General features: G+C 32.5%; 4 protein-coding genes across 4 annotated transcripts in view; 2 read left to right on the top strand and 2 right to left on the bottom strand.

The window, feature by feature from the left end:
- LOC129908717 (clusterin-associated protein 1) lies at window positions 1-6970 on the top strand. Its single transcript, XM_055985441.1, has 3 exons — window positions 1-190; window positions 255-1475; window positions 6695-6970. Exons 1-3 carry the CDS (start codon window positions 169-171, stop codon window positions 6802-6804), a joined length of 1353 nt encoding a protein of 450 aa, XP_055841416.1. The 5' UTR covers window positions 1-168; the 3' UTR covers window positions 6805-6970.
- Window positions 6896-21554, bottom strand: part of LOC129908714 (uncharacterized) — a 27534-nt gene continuing 12875 nt past the window's right edge. Inside the window, exons 4-6 of the mRNA XM_055985438.1 lie at window positions 8230-8344; window positions 8037-8165; window positions 6896-7782 (exon numbers count right to left, since the gene is read on the bottom strand). Coding sequence (XP_055841413.1) covers window positions 7270-7782; window positions 8037-8165; window positions 8230-8344 — 757 coding nt within the window. The 3' untranslated portion in view covers window positions 6896-7269. The remainder of the gene's footprint in view (window positions 7783-8036; window positions 8166-8229; window positions 8345-21554) is intronic.
- On the top strand, window positions 11866-14045 carry LOC129908715 (protein phosphatase 1H). The gene is made up of 2 exons (XM_055985439.1): window positions 11866-12096; window positions 12166-14045. Exon 2 carries the CDS (start codon window positions 12318-12320, stop codon window positions 14004-14006), a length of 1689 nt encoding a protein of 562 aa, XP_055841414.1. The 5' UTR covers window positions 11866-12096; window positions 12166-12317; the 3' UTR covers window positions 14007-14045.
- On the bottom strand, window positions 17707-20853 carry LOC129908713 (ribosomal protein S6 kinase 2 beta). The gene has a single exon (XM_055985437.1). The coding sequence runs from the start codon at window positions 20513-20515 to the stop codon at window positions 18161-18163; it is 2355 nt and encodes a 784-aa protein (XP_055841412.1). The 5' UTR covers window positions 20516-20853; the 3' UTR covers window positions 17707-18160.

Genomic DNA, 21554 nt, shown 5'->3' on the forward strand with positions numbered 1-21554 from the left:
ATAAATTACAACCCTTGTAAAGGTTTAACTTGAACACTCTTTTCCACTTCCACCCTTCAAAAACATTCATTACTGTTGCTATGATACTTCCTGTTCCAAACATAAACTTTGTCAGTATTTCTCAGATATTTTTTCCTATTAACTTCCAAGCTGAAGAAACATATCAAAATGTCCTTTAAAGACGTCAGAGGTATTTTCTATATTTTTTAAATTTATTTAAATATTTTTTTATTAACCTTTTTAACATTTTCAAGATTTATCGGAACATCTTAAACTCTTGGGATTCCCTAAAGTATTTCCTTTACAAGCTTTGTGCAGCAACTACGGAAGTTTAGCAAGTTTTCAAGTTGTTGCTGAGATACTTCAATGGTTGGCAGGACTTCTAGAACCAGGAACAATACTTTCTGGAAGTCCAGATACTGAAGCAGAACGAGTTCTTCTAATTCGTTCAGCAACTGAATTTTTTGTCACTAAATCAGCAATTAAGTTGAATCCAAGAAAATTATATGCGTCCTCAGCAGCTACTGCTGGAGAGCTTCAGAAAATTACCAAACTTTTGATAGCACCGTCTCATCAAAATGAAGACAAAGATGAAGACGAAAATTATAGAAGTCTCAATCAAGTGGATATTGGTGATAAAATAGATGATTTGCGAAGGGCAAGAGAACTGTCATCGGATTTGACTAATCGTGGAGCAGCTTTGTATGATTTATTGTCGAAAGAAGTTGTTAACAAAGAGTCAAGAATTATGCAAGCCAATCGGCCAATGGAAATTTCTAGTGTCGAGAGATCATTGAAAAATGCAATATCAGCAGCACAGCTAAAGCTACAATCTAGTCGGGTTCAGTTGGAAAGCTCGAAGGTTGAATTCAATGCTCTCAGTACAAAATTGCAAAGAAAAAAAGCTGAACTTGAAAGAACCAAACAGCGACTTGAAGCTCTGGAAAAAATCCGTCCAGCTCACTTGCAAGAATTCGAGCAGTACGAAACTGAGTTAAAGGAATTATTTCAACAATATTTCCTCCGAATTCATTGCCGAGATGCATTGAAAGCACAGATAATAGCTCGAAGTAAGAAAACAGCTGGAAGACCAATTTCTTCACCAATTCAAAAACCAGCAGAAAGTTCTATGCATTTCTTGCCAGAAGGACTAATGGAGGATGACGATGATGATGATTTTGAAGGAAACTTTGATGATAATATGCCATTCATTAGAGATGAAGATTTGATGATGAATGTTAGAAATGAAGCAGAGGTTAAAATTGGTATTGGTGGAACTGGATTGGATGGGAATGGAAGAGAATTGGGCAATTCGACAACTATGGTTCGTCCAACTACAGGAAGGAATAAGCCTAGAACAGGAACGGCTGTAGGGCGTCACAAAGTTGTTGGCAGCATGTTGGGTGGTGATGATGATAACTTAGATAGCAGTCTTGGAAGCTCGGATAGTGATGTCGATATTGGTGGCGAAGATTGTGAGTATAATAATTTATTTTTATGGATTTTGTTCCGCACACAAAAATACAACTGTGTGTTCCATGAGGAGAAATGTTGCCCCAAATGGTTCTACAACATTTATTTTGTGTTCCATGCGGGTTACCAGAGCAGTTTAATTCAACCTTTCTGTTCTTAGTTATGTATTGGGTATAGAGCAAATAAGTGAAATGTGTCAAGCAACAGTGAATTTGTTATGTTTTGGTTTTGTGATAAGTCGGATGATAAAGATTTTCACAATTTAAATTTAGCAAAGTCAAAAAGGATTTAACCTCTAATAGAATTTTTTTTAGCACAATATCTTCGTTTTGGTAATCTATAACTAACCTCAAAGGTCTAGAAAAATCTCATGTCCCCAAGTCGGTATTTTGAAGGTCAAACCGCGAGATAGAGATTCTTAAAAATAATGATATGTATTTTATACACATATGATACATGATTTCATTGTATTTTTTAATTCTGATTCCAAAAAATCTAAAATCATGGCAATCTGACGTCTCTGAAAATAAGTTATACCTCTTTTTCAACTGTTAACCCGTGTTATTATATCAGTAGTGAACTTACTACAGAAAAACCTTTCAAAGTTATGGTAGAGTAACCAAAATGCAGCACTAAAAAATATTCTTGAACAACCTCGGAACCAGGGTTCGGACTTTACTTCGATCGAAGTAGATTTACTTCGATTTTGGGAAGAAAAAATAAAATCAACTTCCCTACTTCTCTTTATCAGGATCTATTTCTATTTCTTGATTGAAAAATATTTTTCAAATAATAAATTTAGAGAAAGGGATTTAACTTCAATTTTAAATCTGGTCGAGGCATTGAGAAATAAAACTCAACTGAAATCTCAAAAGATGAATGGATGTCAATTATTCTTCGAATTCAAGATATAAATAAAGTTTATCACAGTAATTTTGACTGATTTTGAAGAATTTGTGATCAAAAATTTGTTAGATTATGCTGAATTAACCGTTTTATTCCAAAGTACCTTTACAAGCACTAGATGAGAAAGGTTTTTGGAAAAGATCATAATAAAAAAAGTAAAGAAAAATAATTTTGTTGAAAAATAAATTTTTTAGAATAAATCTTTGTAAATAAATGTTAATTTTGAAATCTACTCCCGAAATTTTGGATCTACCTACTTCATTTTTTTTCAAATTTGTTTCTAAATTTTGAAACTAAAGTCCGAACCCTGCTCGGAACTAGTGCTAATAGGCTAATTCATTTGTGTTAATATTTTGTTGGATATTCTATAACTTATCTAAAAATCTAATGTCCGTCAAGTTCTAATTATCCAGTCAAACCAGGTTAGGTGCAGATTGGATATGGATATATCTTCAAAACGAACGTATATGCATTGAGAAATATTATCAATTTAAATTATACAACAGTTGCATTAATTCAGCATGCCTTTAATAAATGAGTCGTTGTATTTGAAATTTGTATAAGTCAGATTTCGCATTCTTTTTAAATTCTTTTTAAAGTTTATTTAACAAAAAGGGTTTTTTTTGCTCAAATACAAAAACCGAGTAACCAACGCATCTAATGGCTGCAATATTTTATTGAGTAAAAAGATACCGTTTTATTGCATTTGAACGTAAACTTATAGGTTTTATTTCATGTACTTATACCACTTTCAAAATAAAACGACTCGAATAAATTAGGTATGACAATATTTCGTTAATCCATTTTCGTGACACCAATTTCTTAATCCTTTCGGACCCAACGTTACTCTCATGTAACATATTTTTAAAAATTCGTAAAAAATATTCCATTAAATAATTTTGTAGGTTTCGATGGCTTAATTGAAAGATAATAATGCCTAGTTACTGGATTATTACAAAAAATTATAGGCCAGTGCATTTATAATTTGACCCAGCAGTTTGTACCACCCCCAAATTTTTTTTGCTCATTCGATAGAGCATTGGCTGAATATCATTACCCTGATTTTTCGCACTCGTGAAATTCACCTTTCGGCCGCCATCTTGGATTTTAGTTTTTGTTGAATATCTCGATTTCTATTAATCTTACATAAAAGTTTTGTATGCAAGAAACGTAGGCAATTAAATTTCGCGTCTTTTATGTTAAGAACACTTTTTCGATATTCTGAATATTAAAAAAGTTACAAGCCAAAAAAGTAAAAAAAACCGAAAAAAATTACAATTTTAAAGTTTTGACCACTTTTTATCAAAACTATGAAAAAACGTTCCGAGAAAAGATTATTCACCTTAAAATTCTCTACAACTTAAAATTCTATACAACTTTTTTCTATCTCTATAAATACAAAAGTTATTAATACTTTTTTTTGTTAAAAATGCTCTTTTTTGTTTGTGTTTTTTATCTTTACTTTTTTCTTAAATTTTTTTTTACCAAATCTTGAATTTTAAATGATTAGTGAGTATTTTATAGCTTTATGTTACAAGAGCAAATTCAGGAACTGCAATTTTTTTATATTTAAGTCTCTTCATTTCGTAAAAAAGGGGTATTTTTTAACAAAAAAGTATTAATAACTTTTGTATTTATAGAGATAGAAAAAAAAGTTGTATAGCAGAGTTGTAGAGAATTTTAAGGTGAATAATCTTTTCTCGGAACGTTTTTTCATAGTTTTGATAAAAAGTGGTCAAAACTTTAAAATTGTAATTTTTTTCGGTTTTTTTTAATTTTTTGGCTTTAATATTCAGAATATCGAAAAAATGTTCTTAACATAAAAGACGCGAAATTTAATTGCCTACGTTTCTTGCATACAAAACTTTTATGTAGGATTAACAGAAATCGAGATATTCAACAAAAACTAAAATCCAAGATGGTGGCCGAAAGGTGAATTTCACGAGTGCGAAAAATCAGGGTAATGATATTCAGCCAATGCTCTATCGAATGAGCAAAAAAAATTTGGGGGTGGTACAAACTGCTGATTCGTCCATATATGAACATCATAAATGCACTGGACTATTAGTCAAATAGAAAAAGGGACTGAAATTTTTTCTTTTTTTTTTTGCAATTTTTTTTTTATCTCCCAAGTAACAATTTTACTTGCATAAGGTCCATTTTCTTCGATTCGGCAAGCTATAGTTTGTACCTATACGTTTAGTTTAAGGCTTACTTACGCAAATCATCCATTTTGGAAAAAAAGGAGGTCTCCTTAAGGCTATCTGGAAGTGTTTAGAAGAAGCCTTGTAAATATAAGTTAAAGAAGACCTTTATAAGACCTGTTTGAATCGTTTTAAAGAAGCCTTCTATTTTCAAGTGACAGAAGGCTTTCATAAGACCTGTTCCAAGAGGTTTTTGTAAGTATGCAATGTTTTCATCTCTCAAGTATGCAATGTTTTTCACCAATAAGTATGCAAAGCTTTTATCCTGCAGATATGCAATGTTTGTAACGCTTTAGAAAAAACATTGCATTTTAATGTGAGGTTTCAATTAGCTCCCTTTTTTCAACTCATCTTTAATATTCGAGTATCGTCTACTGGTAAGGTGCTTGCTAGGTATGCAGAGGTACGTGGGATCGATTTCTGGCCGGGCCATGTGATGAAAATAAAAAAATGTGTTCATTTTCAATTAAAATAATATTCTCATCATTTCAGAACAACAGAAAAAGCAGTGGAATTTCCAAAAAAGGAAAAGAAACAAAATAGGAAAAAATTAAAATAAATATAAAATAATATGTAGAAAATACAAAACAGAAAAAATCAAAAGAAAATAAAAAAAATGAAATAAAATTCAATTAATTCTTTTTTATTATGCATTTTCTAAAACATTTTCTACAACACCTACAACAACTTCTATAAGGCCTTATTATAACATCCTACGCAAGTAATCCGGTTTGTTCATTAGATAAACCCTCTGCAGAAAGACCTCCGTAAGGCCATTTTTAGCTGTTTGTCACAAGCTATTAGCTATTCATATTTCTTAGTTGTGATGTTTTTGACACGATAATACTGAAAAAAAAAAACATGTTTTAATATTGATTTTCATAGCCTGGGTTCCAAAGGGTTAACAAAGATCGGTTTTATCCATGTCGGAAATTCCTAAGTGATTTTATTATTTTTTTTTTTTATAAAAGTTTATATTCCAGCCATACTCGGATAGGATTCTAATTAAAGATACAAAAAAGTCAGAATAATGGCGGTAATATACATTCACTATTTATTCAGAGTTTTAAAGCGTTCCTGGAAATTTGGTTCCCGGAAATGACGTTTTGACCACAATTGATTTTTATATTTTAACTCACAATGTAAAAAGAAATGAAATATTGATTGATTAAAAATACGAAATTAACTTGAAAAGGATCAACTCTTCATATTTACAATATCGAATGAACACAACATTAATTTAAAAGATTCAACAGGTTAATTTTATTTCTTTTTCATTAGAAAAAAAAAGTTTCTTTAAAAAAAAATGTTACTCATACGCCACAGTGATCACTGAATTAGAACTTTGAAAATTGATACAACATTTAAAAAAAAACATTGGTTGTCTGAAAACTCGGTTTATGGACAATAATTATAAAGGATATCGTCATATAAATGCAAGTTTTCTGGTTTAGATAAAATAAAATTATTAAAAAAATATTTGTAAGCAAAAAAAAAAAAAATTAAGACAAAATGGCTTTTTAATTAAAGTCTTCTTTCCTTCGGTGATGTGCGCCATTCTTATAGTATCTTTAGTTATTAGTTCAAATGAAAAACTCCGAAATAATAACAATAACAAGGTAGATTATTTGTCTGTACGTGACGGTAAGAATACACCAAATTTCTCTTAAAGACCATTTTAAAATTGGTTAGAGCTCAAATTCAATCGATTTATTTGTTTAGAAGATTTTGCCTTTTATATAGATAGAAAAAAAAACTTTGTATTTCAAATTCTATATCACCAATTATTTTATTTTTTCAATAAATTATCTAAAGTTCCTTTTTTTTTATTTAATCCATAACTTATACTTTGACACATAAATCTCCTTTAAAATTCCAAGAATATGTAAACCTACATACAATCAAACTCCTGACACATATAACAAAAAAACAAAACACTCTTTTAATTCCATTTTCAATGTTTTGTTATCTGTCTCATCCTAACCGCATTTGCATTTTCCAACTAAAATCCTACCCGTCAATTATCTTAATCAAGAATCTCAATTTCAATATGACACAGACACAACAATAAACTATATACCTCTGAGAGTAATTATCATTTTGCATTCCAGATGAGCTGAACACAGATGACGAAATCAGTTTGTCAAAGCTTGCCAGTGAATTACCGATGCGTCCCAAAACAGCCAACAAGCAGGAGCATCATAGTGATGAAGACTTTTAAACTATCTACTCACCTCTAGCCTCCCATCATCATCATCGGTCAATTTTGAAAATTATATGCAACTCAATTTTGTTGTAATTAAATTTTATTGTATGCACATTGCACAATTTATATATTAATTTTGAAATATTGTTCAATATATTACACAAATGAACAGATCTATAAATTGTATCTAGATACTTTTTTTTTGTTGTATCTTTTTTTTTTTAATATTCGTAAGCTTAGATAAGAATAATAATACACATGTGGAGATATAATGGATATTTACATATATATACCGAGCCGTCCTTGTTAGCCGGAAGAGAGATAATTTAATATAGCACCTGGGCAAAAACGGATCCTAGAGCGTTTTGGTCGTGTCGTTGTTGAATATGAAACCGCATTGATTGGACATTCTCGCAGCACCTTTTATAGCACAACGGAGCAGAAGCAAAAAGGGATGTAAACGTGCTTGCTTGGATTGCTCTACATAGCTACATCATGACATTCATTCCGGGTGGACTCGCCATCGCCAGATGATGAATAATCAATATGACTCCTGTTAGTTTGCTCCTGCCGAGCGAGGAAACTATCAGCTATTTTCCTATCGAGGCCAGTGTAGGTGAATGCTTTTCGATTGTCCGCATCGGTGTCTGATTTACGACGTTGATGTCGGCCTCTGTTGCCATTGCCGTTGCCGTCGCTGTTGCACGTCCTGCGATGTGACTTGGTATGACGACCATTTATCTCGGATTGAGGATGTGGATGGGGATGATGATGGGGATGACGTTGTTGGCGAGCAGACGCCATTTGTGAACGATGCGATGCATAGAAGCGTCCTGGACGTTTGTTGTGCGGTAGAGTCATGCCACCACGGTAGGCCATTGGTGGTGGTGGGGGTAGTGTCGCACCTGGAGGCAACATCATGGGGTAAGGGGGTGGCAGACCGAGTGGTGGTCGCATCATCTGTGTCAACGGCTGTTGTGTGGGTGGTAGAAGCTGTAACGGAGTGGAAGATGCTTTAATTTGTTTGGTTTTTGTGTCAATTTAAATTGCGTGGATAATTGATGACTTATATTGGGAGTATAGAGAGAATATATAGGGAAACATGGATGGGGTGGATCAACTGTTGCTTGGACATGAGCCATCAGAATGGGCTACAAAAGCACTAACTGTCAACTGAAGTGTTTACAAAGTACCGACATTGACAAACATGAGTAAGGGAATGGGGTTGATGGTTGGCATATACTTACTGCACTTCCCAGGGATGCGGGAATTAAGATAACGGACCGCGATGACAGGGTGTTGGCCTTAGCTGAACTCGGAGCCTTCATTGTTGGATACATGAGCTGTGGAGTGTGGAGTTGTTCCTTTTTTATTAGCTGAAAGTAGATTTTTTGAGTGTTAGCGAGTGTTGTCATATGAACTTTAATGAAAATGCTTTACATTATTCGTTCCAGACGACAAGGACATTGCTTTGATGTACTCTTCGATTGTTTCATGGTCCAGGGGTAGGCCTGAGTTGTTAATGGTGTCATACATAGAATCATCATGTTGAGTTCTGGAATGGAATGAGGAGTGTTTTAAAATATCGATCGATAGGTACTTGGAGTTGTGTTTAAAAATGTTGAAATAAAAATAAATATATTATGGAAAATGATGGCAAGGATTTGATTGGAGAACTTGTTGCATAAAATTTAATTTTAAAGATTTGTTAGTAATGAGTGAAAACTATATCTTTCGTCATTAAAATCGCTTGAGAATGGTGAGTTTTTAGGGAAAGAAAAATTGCAAAATATGATAAAAAAAATTTGCGACTCAAATCTGTGACTCGAATCTGGGAAGAAAATTTAACAGCTTTTTTTTAATTTTTCGTAATAACAGTTTATAAAAAAAAAAAATAAAAAGTATTTCATTTTCAAAAAACTTTTAGTAAAAAATTAACTTTTTTTCCAAAGAGAAAATCAATTGCTTCAATACAAAAGTTCAGTTTTTATCAAAACAAAATCCAATGAAATTGAAGTAATTTTTTATTTTTTTTCCAAAACTGTAATACATATGCAGCATAGATGTAAAATACTTTTTCCTTTTCTGAATTGAACTAACAATATTTATGCCCAACAAATTTTAAAAATAAATTCATATTTTATTACGAAAAAGTTATAAAAAAAAGTCATTTAAAATTTTTATTAATGATTTTTTTCAAAATTCTGAGTTTAAGGACAATTTTTTTCAAAAACTTTTCGCTAAATTTATTTTATTTAAATTTAACGGATAGGAATGAATTTCTAGGTTTTTAAAAATGTTTATTTTAATATTGTAGGTGTTGCCCCTGTGTTCAATTTTTTTTTTTTTTTTAAGTCAACTTGATAGAAAATTGTCTTGTTCATAAGTCTTTTAATTTATAAGATCTTAACAAAAAAATTGTAATTGTTCAGAAAAAAATTAATGTTAATTAAAAAAACAATACGGCAACAACGGGGATTTTAAACCTATAGAATATAGATGTTAAAGTGTTTTTAATTCCCGACTTAAGAAAAAAAATAATCAATATAATTTGCTTTAGTTATTCCACTAATAAAGTTCTTTCAAAATGAAATCCTTTTTGAATTATTATTAATTATTATAAACTATAAGACATTGCCTTTCCGTCTTTTGAGTTGATATGGTCCAAAAGATTAAAAAAAGCACAAATAACGAAAAAATTCTAAGAAAAGACAAATAAATTTTGTTTTCAAAATTCTGAGTTTGAGGACCAGTTTTTCAACAACCTTTCAATTCAATTTAATTTACTTTATTTGAATTTTACAGTTCAGTTTTTTTTTTACGACATATGTTCGTAAACATATGGTCGCAATGTGTCCCTATCTTTTTCTACTAATTAAATAGAGACAGAAATATTAAAAAAGTTTACGTATGATGGTAATCGTGTTCTGTGATTCGACAATAAAAATAGTTTTTTCTTTAAATAACCTAGACAACCTTTTAGTATCATTTAAATAAAACTAATACCTAGCCTGTTTTCACTATAGCCCAAATGAGATAATTACGCAAATTATCTCATTTCGAATGTCAAATTCAATAAAAAAAAATTGAATTTGAAATCTGAACTGGCCTCATTTGCGAAATTATCTCATTTGGGCTCTAGTGAAAACAGGCTATAAAACAAAAAAAAATTTTAAAAAATTGTTTTTGTGCTCATTAAAATCTTAATTTAAATTTTAAACAACAATAGGGAAACACCAGCAATTTTTATCCTTTAAAGAAGTTAAAGTATTTTTAATAACCAACGCCACACAGTGGGGAACCTTGTATGGGAGAGTGGAAAAAACTCTGTAAAATCTTACCTACTGGACCAAAATTTTCAGGAATAATAGGAAATATACGAACATAAATCAACACCAGTGATTTCCGACCACCTAAGTGCGAAATGGTTATTTTAGTAAAAAAAAAAAGTGAAAACTAGAAATTTGACGAGGATAACGTATATAATAATAAATAGGGCACAATTTTTTCTGATATAAGCTCTCTGTTTTTCTGTCTGTCTGTGTTAGTAACTAGGTAGTAAGGTAAATGTTTTTGAGGGCAAATTGAAATTTTTTTAAAGGCCAAAATTATCAGTACCTACTTTCCATATGAACAAAATAGAAAATGTTATTTTTTTCAAAAACGGCTCTAACGATTTTGATAAAAAAAATATGTAATTTGTCAAATACGTCGTACTTTTTTAAATAAAAATAATTTTTTGGTCCGTTATTAACGGTAATTGCCATAGAATTTCTTGATTTCTGATTTTCTCGCAAACAACACATCCAATTTTAAAGTACATTTTTGTAAAAATAACATTTTTGTTTTGCATACCAAATTTTTATTGAAAAATGTTTGAACTCTTTCGGAAAAAAAATATTTTTTTAAAAAACGACTATAACGATTTTTAATTTTTTTTTTTCTAAAAATTCTTTGTTATATGTATAAGAAATTACATTGTTTACTTTATTTGAAGGTCTAAACTATTTGAAGGGATGTTTTTGTTACTTTAAAACCAAATTTTATATTGATTCTTAAGTTTTATTTTTTAATTTCTTGAAAAATTTTATAAATTTTTAAAAAGCTTAGTATTCCAAACAAGTATTAACATAAGAGCAAGTACGTACGACCCAGTCGTGCATTTTATTTTTTTTTTTTTTCACAGTGAATGTTTCCAGATTATAAGTCTGTAAGAGATAAAATAAAATATTTTACCTATATTTAAAAAAAACACTCAATCCAGGTTTTAAATGCATGTAATTTCAACATAAAATCTTTCTTGAAGACGAATCCGGCTACACTATCCGCTGGAAACAACGAGACAATGGCAAATGGCGGTAGTGCCTTAAAACTTATAAGACTAAAAATAATACTAAAATTTGATATGTTTTAAAACATATCGTATCTTATTTTTTGCTCAAATGATGTATCAATATTATTAACGAATATTTTTTCATCTAATAAGTAAAACAATCAGTTAAAACGTTGAGATTTGAGTGTGAACGGAACGTTTAAAAGTACCCCTATTTTTATCTTTTTTTACTAATTTTCAACTTCGAGTGTTTAATTCCACGTTTAAATACATTTTATTTACTAATTTACTAAAAGATACCAATATTGAGTCCTTAAAATTGTCACTTTCGAATAATAAAGTTTTTTCCAAGTTTTCCCCACTGTGCGCCGTGCGTTTGAAAAAAAAATCATCAAAACCGAAGCTGTTCAGCCGGGTTCCCTAATATTGCCATTATTTAAGCTTTAGTTACTCCAATAACTCATGATTTTCTGAATAACTACAATTTCTATTTAAGTTTACAATTTTATATTATCTATAAGTGTACTTTACTCTGCGTTTCTTTATTCAATTTAAAAATTGAAAATAACATAAACTTTTCACTATTTCTATATCATGCGATATAAATCACAAGTAATAAAAAATACGTTACCACCTTTATCCAACCAAAATACCAATCTAGTACAAATAATTTCCCAATTGGGATATTTTTCTGATGTCATCACACAAACCACACGAACACACCCCACCATTTGTACACTTCTCATGAATTTGACATTCTCCAACCAAAACCAAATCAAAGAAGAAACAAAAGAAAAAAAGTGAAAAAGAACTCCAAAAGAAAAAATCACATCCCAGCCATAACAAAATAATAAAAGGATTTTTCCTTACTTAAAAACTGAATTCAAATTATTTTCTTTAAAAGAAATTAGCATGTTCTTACTCAATAATCTACATTCTTATATAATTAAATAAGTTTCCTCTCCAAAGTCAAAGTGGGTACAATATTTTAATGATTTTTCTTCTTCCCAAATTGAATCAAGTTTTTTCTTTCTTTGTTGCAGCCAACAAACACAAAATAAATAATCTTTCACTACTGAAGTTAAACTCTATTACAAAAAAAAAAGATTACTAATAGAAAACGTCGGCGACGCAAAGACGACGTGGCTAACAAACCTTATCGACTTAAAACAACAGCAACAAAATTATCGAAGAAATGTTTGCAAACATGAGAAATCGTTTTCTCACCGCTATCGTGCCGGACAATCAAGCAGCTCTCCCTGCTCCCGATGGCAGTGGCGGCCATCATCACAATTCCTATCAAAAGAAACGTCTCCCAGACAAGTTTCAATATGCTCGGCCAATCTTCCTTCAGCTCATCACTCTCGATGAGCTGAGGGCCTCCGCCGATCACAATGTCCGTCCGATTATTGTCCCGCGTGACATTTCCATTCTCCCTTTTGGCACTGGCTATGCCGAGTGTGTAAACTCTGGCAAATCCGAATGGAATGAAGATCAAGCTGCTTTTTGTCGGCAAGTCTTATCTGATCCTTCGAAAAAGCACCCTGATTTACCTTATACATATTTCGGTATATTCGATGGTCATGCTGGTTATGGAGCTGCTTTGGCAGCTTCCCATCAATTCCATCATATTCTCCATGAGAAATTGGTTGATATCATAGATATGCTCTTGCCGCGTGGCGAGGATGAGAATGGGGCAGTTCGTCCCGATGGAGGATTGCCTCATCCGTCACATTTTTATAAAACTGTGACAAAGGATGAGTTAGTCATTGGAGCGCTAGAGAGCGCTTTCTTTAATATGGACGCACTCATTGCCCAAGATAGAGATTGGTATCGTGACGCTGGCGGTTGTACCGCTTTGGTCAGTCTTTTTATCTATGGAAAAATGTTTGTAGCGAATGCTGGCGATAGTCGAGCTGTTCTCTGTCAGAGAGCTACAGCAAAAGTACTTAATAGCGTTGACAAAGAGGCGAATCCGACTGTATTCCCTGTTCCATTTTCATTCGATCACACGCCGGAGACAGAGCGACGTCGATTAATGAATACCGCTCAACTGAAACCCCAGTTAATGGGACGACAATATATCGCAATGGAATATGCTCGACGACCACATGTTAAAGACTTGGGACAGAGGATTCTCTGTCGACAAGGCAACACTGAAGGTTGGGTTTACAAAACTCTCAATCGTGAAGATCTCAGAATGCCAGTTGTAACAGGAGAAGGCAAACGAAGTCGTCTTTTAGGCACTCTGGGAGTAACTCGTGGTTTTGGTGATCATGATCTCTTAGCAATAAATACGGGCACATTGATAAAACCATTCCTTACACCTCATCCGGAGGTGAATCGACGTGATTTGTCGAAAATCGTTTCCATTCCAGGGGAAAATAATGAAGATGGTGATTATGGAATCCTCGTAATGGCCACAGATGGTTTGTGGGATGTTTCGGATAATGAGACTGTAGCCAAGACGGTATTTCAGACATTGGCAATGTATCCAACAGAAAAGCATCGTTATACGATGGTAGCTCAGGAGCTTGTGGCGAAAGCTCGTGGGAAGATAAACGACTCTGGTCATTGGCGGCTGGCGGATAGTAAGGCTGCTGCGACAGTTGATGATATATCGGTTATAGTCATTCCAGTGTATCAGTATTATAAAGAGCATGTTGAATGGGAGAGAATGTGTGCTGAAAAGGCTAAGATGGAGCCAGTCCTTACAAATGGTGTAGTTGAAGAGGATATTTCGATAGCTGCGGCTGCATTGGAAGCAACAGAAATTCATAGCAATAATGAGGATGACGAAGTTGAAGAAAAGCAAAAGGATAATAAAAAAGAAGAAGAAGAATTACAACCTAGTTTAGAGCCGAAAACGGCTGAAGAACCTTAAAAGAGACATTAAAAAAATACTATTCTATATTTTTTTTTTTACAAAAAACAATTTAAATTTTAGGCACACAAGAGAGGAGAACGCGCGGAGGAGGAGGACATTATAAAAATGTCGTCTCTCATTCAATCTAAAAAGCAGATAATATATAAATATATAAAAATAAAAAGTATAATATAATAAATTGTAACTAAATAAATTATTTAATTAAATAATAATTATTATTCCGTTAAGCACCAAAATGAGAGATTTTTATTTGTTTTCATTTCTGATAACGATTTTGTCTTCATATTGAAGGGTGGTGGTGGTAGATAGCCCCTCTGCTGTTTTCTAGGAATTGAGTAATCTTTATTTTTTTTGCAATAAACAAATATTACAGCTGATAACGAGAAGTGGATTGTTATTGAAAAATTTGCAAAGAATTTGGGGGCTATTTTACCTTCAATTTAATAGATAGGTATACAATGCTTGTTTAACGGTTTTCATATATTTTATATGGGGTCTTTTGGTGATAAACAATTTATTATTCAAGAAAAGAAGGGCGACGTTTTTTTTGTTTTGTTGAGAGATAAGGAAATTAATCAATGCAGAGGCTTTATTTTGTATATGAACAAGTCACAAAACGCTTATGCGTGCAGTTTTACTGAGGGAAAGAGCTGATAAGCTTTATGGAATTGAAAAAAAATGAGGAGATAGAAATAGAATTTTATTTAAATACAAGGAAATAAGATGATTATTAGAGCTGAAACTTAAATTGAAAAAAGGAATAATTTGAATCGTTGTTTTGTTTTCTTGGGATAGTTTGGTAACCAATAGATTCTTTTTATTAAAAAAAAAGGAATGTTAAGGCCGGTGAATTAAAGTATTCTAATTATTGAATATTATTTTTAAAACAACTACTAGATACCTAATTGCATACACTTTTTCATTGGAAAACAAATCGATTAAAAAATTATTCGCAAACCAACTTACTTTTTGTGTTATACTTGGTTTGAAGGTCAGTGTATGGAAGGCTTCAATTAATTGAATGGGATTTCCCCTTTCAATTTCATTAGAACTTATATACAATCATGAGGTATTTGCGAAATATTTTATTAATTCAAGGAATATATAAGGGGTTCCACATTGTCGGCACATCGAAATTATAGAATTAAAGACAGTACCGCAAAATTTTAAACGATTAGTATGCCAAATAGCATACGGATTTTTAACTTAGTAATTTACTAAATCGTTTAAAATTTTGCGCTAGTATTTTTTTCAAACAAAAAGAAACATACTTTCGGCTTTAGCAGTGAATCCACTAGAAATGGGTTCTCTGCAATTTTTTACCCAGTAAAGGCAGTTGTGTTTATTTTTTGAGTCAAGGGCGGACACATTTTTTGGAAAAAGTTTTTATTGTTTTTTTTTGTAATTCTCTCCTAGTAATGAAATGGGATTGCACTTGGGATATTTCCATTCTTGTCCCTATAATAGCCCTGTTCCATTGGAGGTGGTAGTCTACTAATAGTAGATGTTTTGGTTAATCTAGTACTAACATCTACTCATGCTCTTCTTCCCGAGTAGATACGATTTGTATTAAATTTGTTAAAAGTGTGTTCCATTGAAAATCGCTAGTAAACTACTAGTAATACTTTGCCACCTCCCAGAGGAACAGGGCTAATATAACGATTTCGAGTTATTATGTTAAAAAAACGGCAATATTCTTCACTCTGGATTTAAGTAAATCAAAGTTTCCCTACACCAAGATATTATTTTAAATTTTAATTAAAGGAGCGAAAAATTTGGCCGTTACGATTTTTTATTTAAATCTGATAAACTGTTAAAGTACTTCTAAAAAATCTGTCTTTAGTTTTTTCCCGAAGAAAGATCGGGTAGGAAACATGGTGTTGTCAATTTTTTGTCAAAAACTACATTTTTGTTCGCTTGTTCATACGTTATATACCTAGTAACCGACGAATCCAGTTTTGTTGAAAATTAATAGGAAGATGTTACTTTTCATCATTGATTTTTTTTCTGGTTTATTTTACAACATTATCAATTACTTCATGGGTTGCACTATATAATATAGATATCTTTTAGGATCTGTATAGTGAGAAATAACTTTCCCAGGAACGTTTCTTGCAAAAGTTGGAACAGTCTTCCACGTCATTTTCTTTTTCGTCCCCATTAACGACAATCATGTGACATCGGGTGTTAACAATAATCCGTCGCTATCATCTGCTATATGCCCATGAACTATTTTCTTGAGCTATCACTTTCTCGAAAACGACTTAACTGATTTCAAGGAAAATTTTTTAACAGAAGAGTAATGTTTAAAATAAGAAAGATTTAAAAGAATATATTTTTAATATTTTTTAAGTTGCAGCGTATTATTTTTTTTTTTGAAAACGGATAAATGAATTTACTTGAACTTTTTTTTGTGTGGATTAATAATTTCTTTAGAACGGGATGCCTTTTTTCTTTTTTTGCAAAAAATTTGAAAGCTTTTAATATTAAAAAAAAACAGTAAAATACCAAAATAATTTTGTTATTAAAGGGATTTGAAGGTCAAATACCTTTAAAAAATGTTTTCATTGAAACAGAACGAAATTTTTTACATTGCATCTTATAAAATTATTAATATCGTTAAATTTAAATTATTCTTTGATGAATGTTTATATAAACATCTTTGATAAAACTTCGCCATAAGAGCAAGTGCATCCTTTACAATGCAAAATAGGAAAAAATAATTTTTTTTTCAAGTTAGGGCTCTGGTGAGACAAATTAATAATGATTCCATAAAAAGTTTAAAAGTGGCCATGTTCAGAAATGTAAGATGACAGAAAAGTTAGCCTAAACAAATTTTTTAACTCCTTTTACTCGTCTGACTTTTTATTCAGAGCACGACGTTGCCTAATGACACAATTAATGTTGTTTCTACAGTTAGGACGGTATTCTTTTAGGGCTTAAAAACAGCTCCCGTTTCGGAGATAACGATCGAAACATTATAGTGGTATTTGTGTTCACTATTACTCCTTGGTGAATAGGTTTGCGAGTTTATTCATCAATGAGTTATGATGAGGGGTGGGTGAATACCGGCGTTGAAACTAAATTACCGGCAATAATGTCGAACATGAGTTCTTCATTGTTAAAGGCAATGCTCAAGCATAAACGAAACCTTGAAATCAGTTTTTTTAAATAAATCTAACTTAAGTGGCTAATGTTGAAATCTTACATTAAACTTGCTATACAAAAATTTGCACTACCTTCTTGTTTTCTTTTAACTTAAATCGTCCCGACTCTAAAACTATTTTTTATTTTTTGTGACCACCATTGTTATCGTATCTTTCCCAATCAATTTTCTTATTTTCCAAACTGTGGAAAGACAAACAAACAACTAAAATATTGAAAACGCAATACATTTTCCTTGTTTTTGTTTACGTTTGGAAATATCTCAAATGCAATAGATATACGTATATCATGAAGTATGCACCTCTTGACTATAGTATCATTGAGCTAATTAAAAAAGAAACTAATGATGATTCCACATAAAAAAAATCCTTGCCATTATTATTTTTTTTAAACATTTTTATTTAAAATGCAATGTGTGTGATCAGTTTATTTAGTTCTATATACATTTTTTTGTTTATGCTTTAATAAAACCTTTTTTTTTAATACTTTTTTTTGTTATAATATAATAATAATAAATTTAAGAGTGTGTGTGGGTTTTTGTGTTGAAGGATGTGTATAAATATCAATAATTATTTTGTTCTTAATTTTTTTTTGTTAATTTTTTTTTTAATACTAATAAATGGAGAGAAGCACGAAGTAATCGACTGCTGCATCTGTCGTCTTCATGATTATAATATAATTAATTTTTTTGTTTAATTTTCGTTTTTATTTATATAGTTTAAATAACTTTTTTTTGTATAATATAATAATTTGTTTTATAATAACTGCATTTTCCTAAGGTTTTTTTCTTTTTTTCTGGAATATATATATATTTTGTTTATATATAAATATAATAATAAATTCATTGATAATAATAATAACTATATAATGTTTTTTGTTGTTGTCCTACTTAAATGATGATGGTTGCTTTTGCGCTAAAGGGTAATAATTGAAAAAGCTACAACGACACCATCACAATAAGAAGGATTTACATGATGGCACTAGCGTTAAGAGTGTATAGTGGCACGATCCTTGGCACGTCGCTTAGCCAGCTTAGAAAGCTCTACCGGTCCAATATTAGCTGCCTGTGGTATTGCAATGGCACGGAATGTCGCATCCAAGGCTCCTTTCAATGCCAACGATGCTTCCTTCATGGATGTCTGTTGAACAGCACCTGAATGTGCTGTTAAACGAACACACGATGGCGCTTGCTCTCGCAACCAAGGATGTTGGAGTATTTGTGTTGCTGTTGGCCTATTCTCCGGCACAATGTGAACCATTTGTCGTAGTAAGTCTTTCACAGCTGGTGAAATGTCTGCCCATTTTTTCGAATACAAGTCAATATTACCGGAACCGATACGTTTCAGGATCACATCGGGTGAGTCATTTGGCGTTGAAGCGAACGGTGTTCTGCCAGAGAGCATTATATAAAGAAGAACTCCTAAAGACCATATATCGCAAGCTAAATCATATCCCTGTCGCTTTAGAACCTCTGGAGCAACAAAATTCGCAGTATAACACGGTGTCATCAAAAGCCCATTATCAGCCCGCAATTGCTTAGCAAATCCCAAATCACACAATTTAAGTGAATCAGGAGTTTGTCTCATCGATGCGTAAATCATATTCGAAGGTTTCAGGTCCCTATGAACCACTCCATGATCATGAAGATAAGCCACAGCCGAGACAATTGTCCGCAATACTGCACTTGCCTCACTTTCACACATCGTTTGAACAGCTAAAATCCGATCCAACAACTCTCCACCCTTCAACAACTCCATTACAAGGTACGCCGAACTAGTATCCTCATAGACACTAAATAAGGTCACAATATTCGGATGATTACCATAGCGCAACATAATCTCAACCTCTTCCCAACAATCATTTGCAGTTTTATCAATAATTTTAACTGCAAAGTGTTTCTTAGTGGTCTTATGCTCACACAAACGACAAACTGAGAACGTCCCGCGTCCCAGTTCCTGCAGTAAATTATATTCAGTTTGAAAATTACCCGCAGTCACTACACCAGGAATACTATTTTGAGTGACTGTAGCTGTAGCTTGCTGCATAAGGCTCTGGGCTATTGGCACAAGTGTTGGCGATACATCGTCAAGTAGAACTGGCGCCACAAAACTAAATCCACGAAAGATTTCATGGGCACTGGCACTTATTGGACCACCTGGCGAATCTCTCGGAGATTTCGAAGTGTATTCTACATCAAAGTAAAATGCATCATCGCGTGAAACAGCCGGAATAAATGGCGGTCTAACATCTTTTCGAACCAAACCATCCCAATCAATTGTCGCAAAGAATGGATGGGCTTTTATGTCGTCAATACCATTCGGACCAGCTCCAAGCCGATTTTGTGGGTTACGTTTAAATAAAGCTCTCAGTAAAGATTGTGCTTCCGGACTAAGATTCTCTGGCATACCCAGTTTTGTGCGTAGAATCTGATTCATCGTCTCTTGACGGGAAGTTCCATGAAATGGCAAATTGCCAGTTAGCATTTCATACATAAGGACGCCAAATGACCACCAATCTGCGGCGAAATCATGTCCTTTTCTATTGACTATCTCAGGAGCCATGTATTCAACAGTTCCACAAAAACTATAAGTCTTTGAACCATCCAAAGGCTGTTTGGACAGCCCAAAGTCAGTCAAAGCAATATGACCATGTTCATCGAGAAGAATATTCTCTGGTTTAAGGTCACGATAGATAATACCCAATTGATGAAGGTGATTCATAGCCAAAGCCAATTCAGCGAGATAGAACTTAACGTCCTCCTCGGTGAACATTACTTCTTTACTCAATCGAGTGAATAAATCCCCACCCCGCAAGAAATCTAAGATTAAATAGAGTTTGCCAGGAGTCTGAAAGGCATAATGGAGTTTGACAATGAAAGCATGCCCCACATCGGCTAGAATCTTTCTCTCATTTGTACTCCGAACCCTGTCTTTAACTTTGAGGGTGGCTTTTTTGAGTACTTTCATTGCATATAAAGCACCCGCATCTTTGCCAATTATTTTTCTAACTAAAAATACTTTGCCAAAGGAACCCTCGCCCAGAACTCGGAGTAATTCAAATTGTGATGGGTCGGCCTTGTCGTGACCCTCTTTAACCACCTCTCTCAATTCTATCTCATTCTCTCTCATTTCTGTGTCATCCTCGCAACAATCCATGTGTTGGTGATGATTGTTATCGGTAGCGGAATCACGACCACATACAATCCCTTCCATGAGAGTATCTGAATCATCCTGACAGGCGTCGGAGGTCCGCTCTGACATTGTTGTTGTTGTTGTTAGAGTGGCATTATTGGCAATGGACACTCCCAGGCGAAGGTCTTTGATCGAGTCAGCAAGTGGCATTTTGAGTTGAGTTTGAGTGTAATAAAATTATTCTATTACAATTACAAGATCACGATAGAAAAAAGGAAGAACAGAGACACACACTCTGGGATGAAAAATATCTTTTTTTTAAACAAAATATTATTCCTTGTTTTTTGGGATTTTTTTTTTTTTTTCTTTTTGGAAATTGAATCACAAAAGTCTTACATACTGAAACTTGTTGTTGTTTAAATTTTTTTATTGATTTGTTTAGATAATTATGTGCGAGTTAATTATTAATTTAAATGTTTCCTTTGTCGATTAAAAAGCAAAAAAAAAAATACAAAATTAATGCACATATAATATATATAGAGAGAAAACAAACACACGATGATGGAAGAAAATTTTTTTGTAAAAACTAGCGAATGACAACGTAAACGTCAAATAGATAAATAGAATAGACTTGAAGGTGGAAGCATAATGTTGTGTGGGGGGAATTTTATTTTTAGCAAAATGAGTGTGTTCAGCTAGTGATAGTTGCTAGAGGTGTTGAGTTTGTTTTGTTGGCAAGGTAATAGAATAAATGATTATAATAATTGCATGTTTGCATTGGTATATTGAATAAAATAATTTCTTTATTGATGTTTTATATTTTAAACTTGTTTTATCTATAACCTGGTTTAAATTATAGAAGTTAATTTAATTCAAATGAATAGATTATAGGGCAAAACAAGCTGAAATTAAAAGAGAGCAAAACTAATGGATTCTGTGCCTCCCTTGGAAGTGTTAGTTGTGTTCCTTTGGTAAACTATTCATGAGTAGAAATCTAGTATGACAACTACAAATTCCCATCTCCTCGAGTGTGTGAATTATAATTCCCATCTCCTCGGGTGTGTGAATTGTTGTACTAGATCTACTCATGAGTTAACTACCACTTCTAGTGGAACAGGGCTGTTATGCCGACTTTTCACGATTCGATTTTTGCAGAGCGACGAGCTTTTTGGCGTAAATTGACTCATGTAAATGTACACCGTAGGTGACTTTCTCCATAATGAGAGTTCTATTTGACTTCTGACGTGGG

This window comes from Episyrphus balteatus, chromosome 2 (assembly GCF_945859705.1).
Source record: "Episyrphus balteatus chromosome 2, idEpiBalt1.1, whole genome shotgun sequence".
NCBI classification, from domain to species: Eukaryota; Metazoa; Arthropoda; class Insecta; order Diptera; family Syrphidae; genus Episyrphus; species Episyrphus balteatus.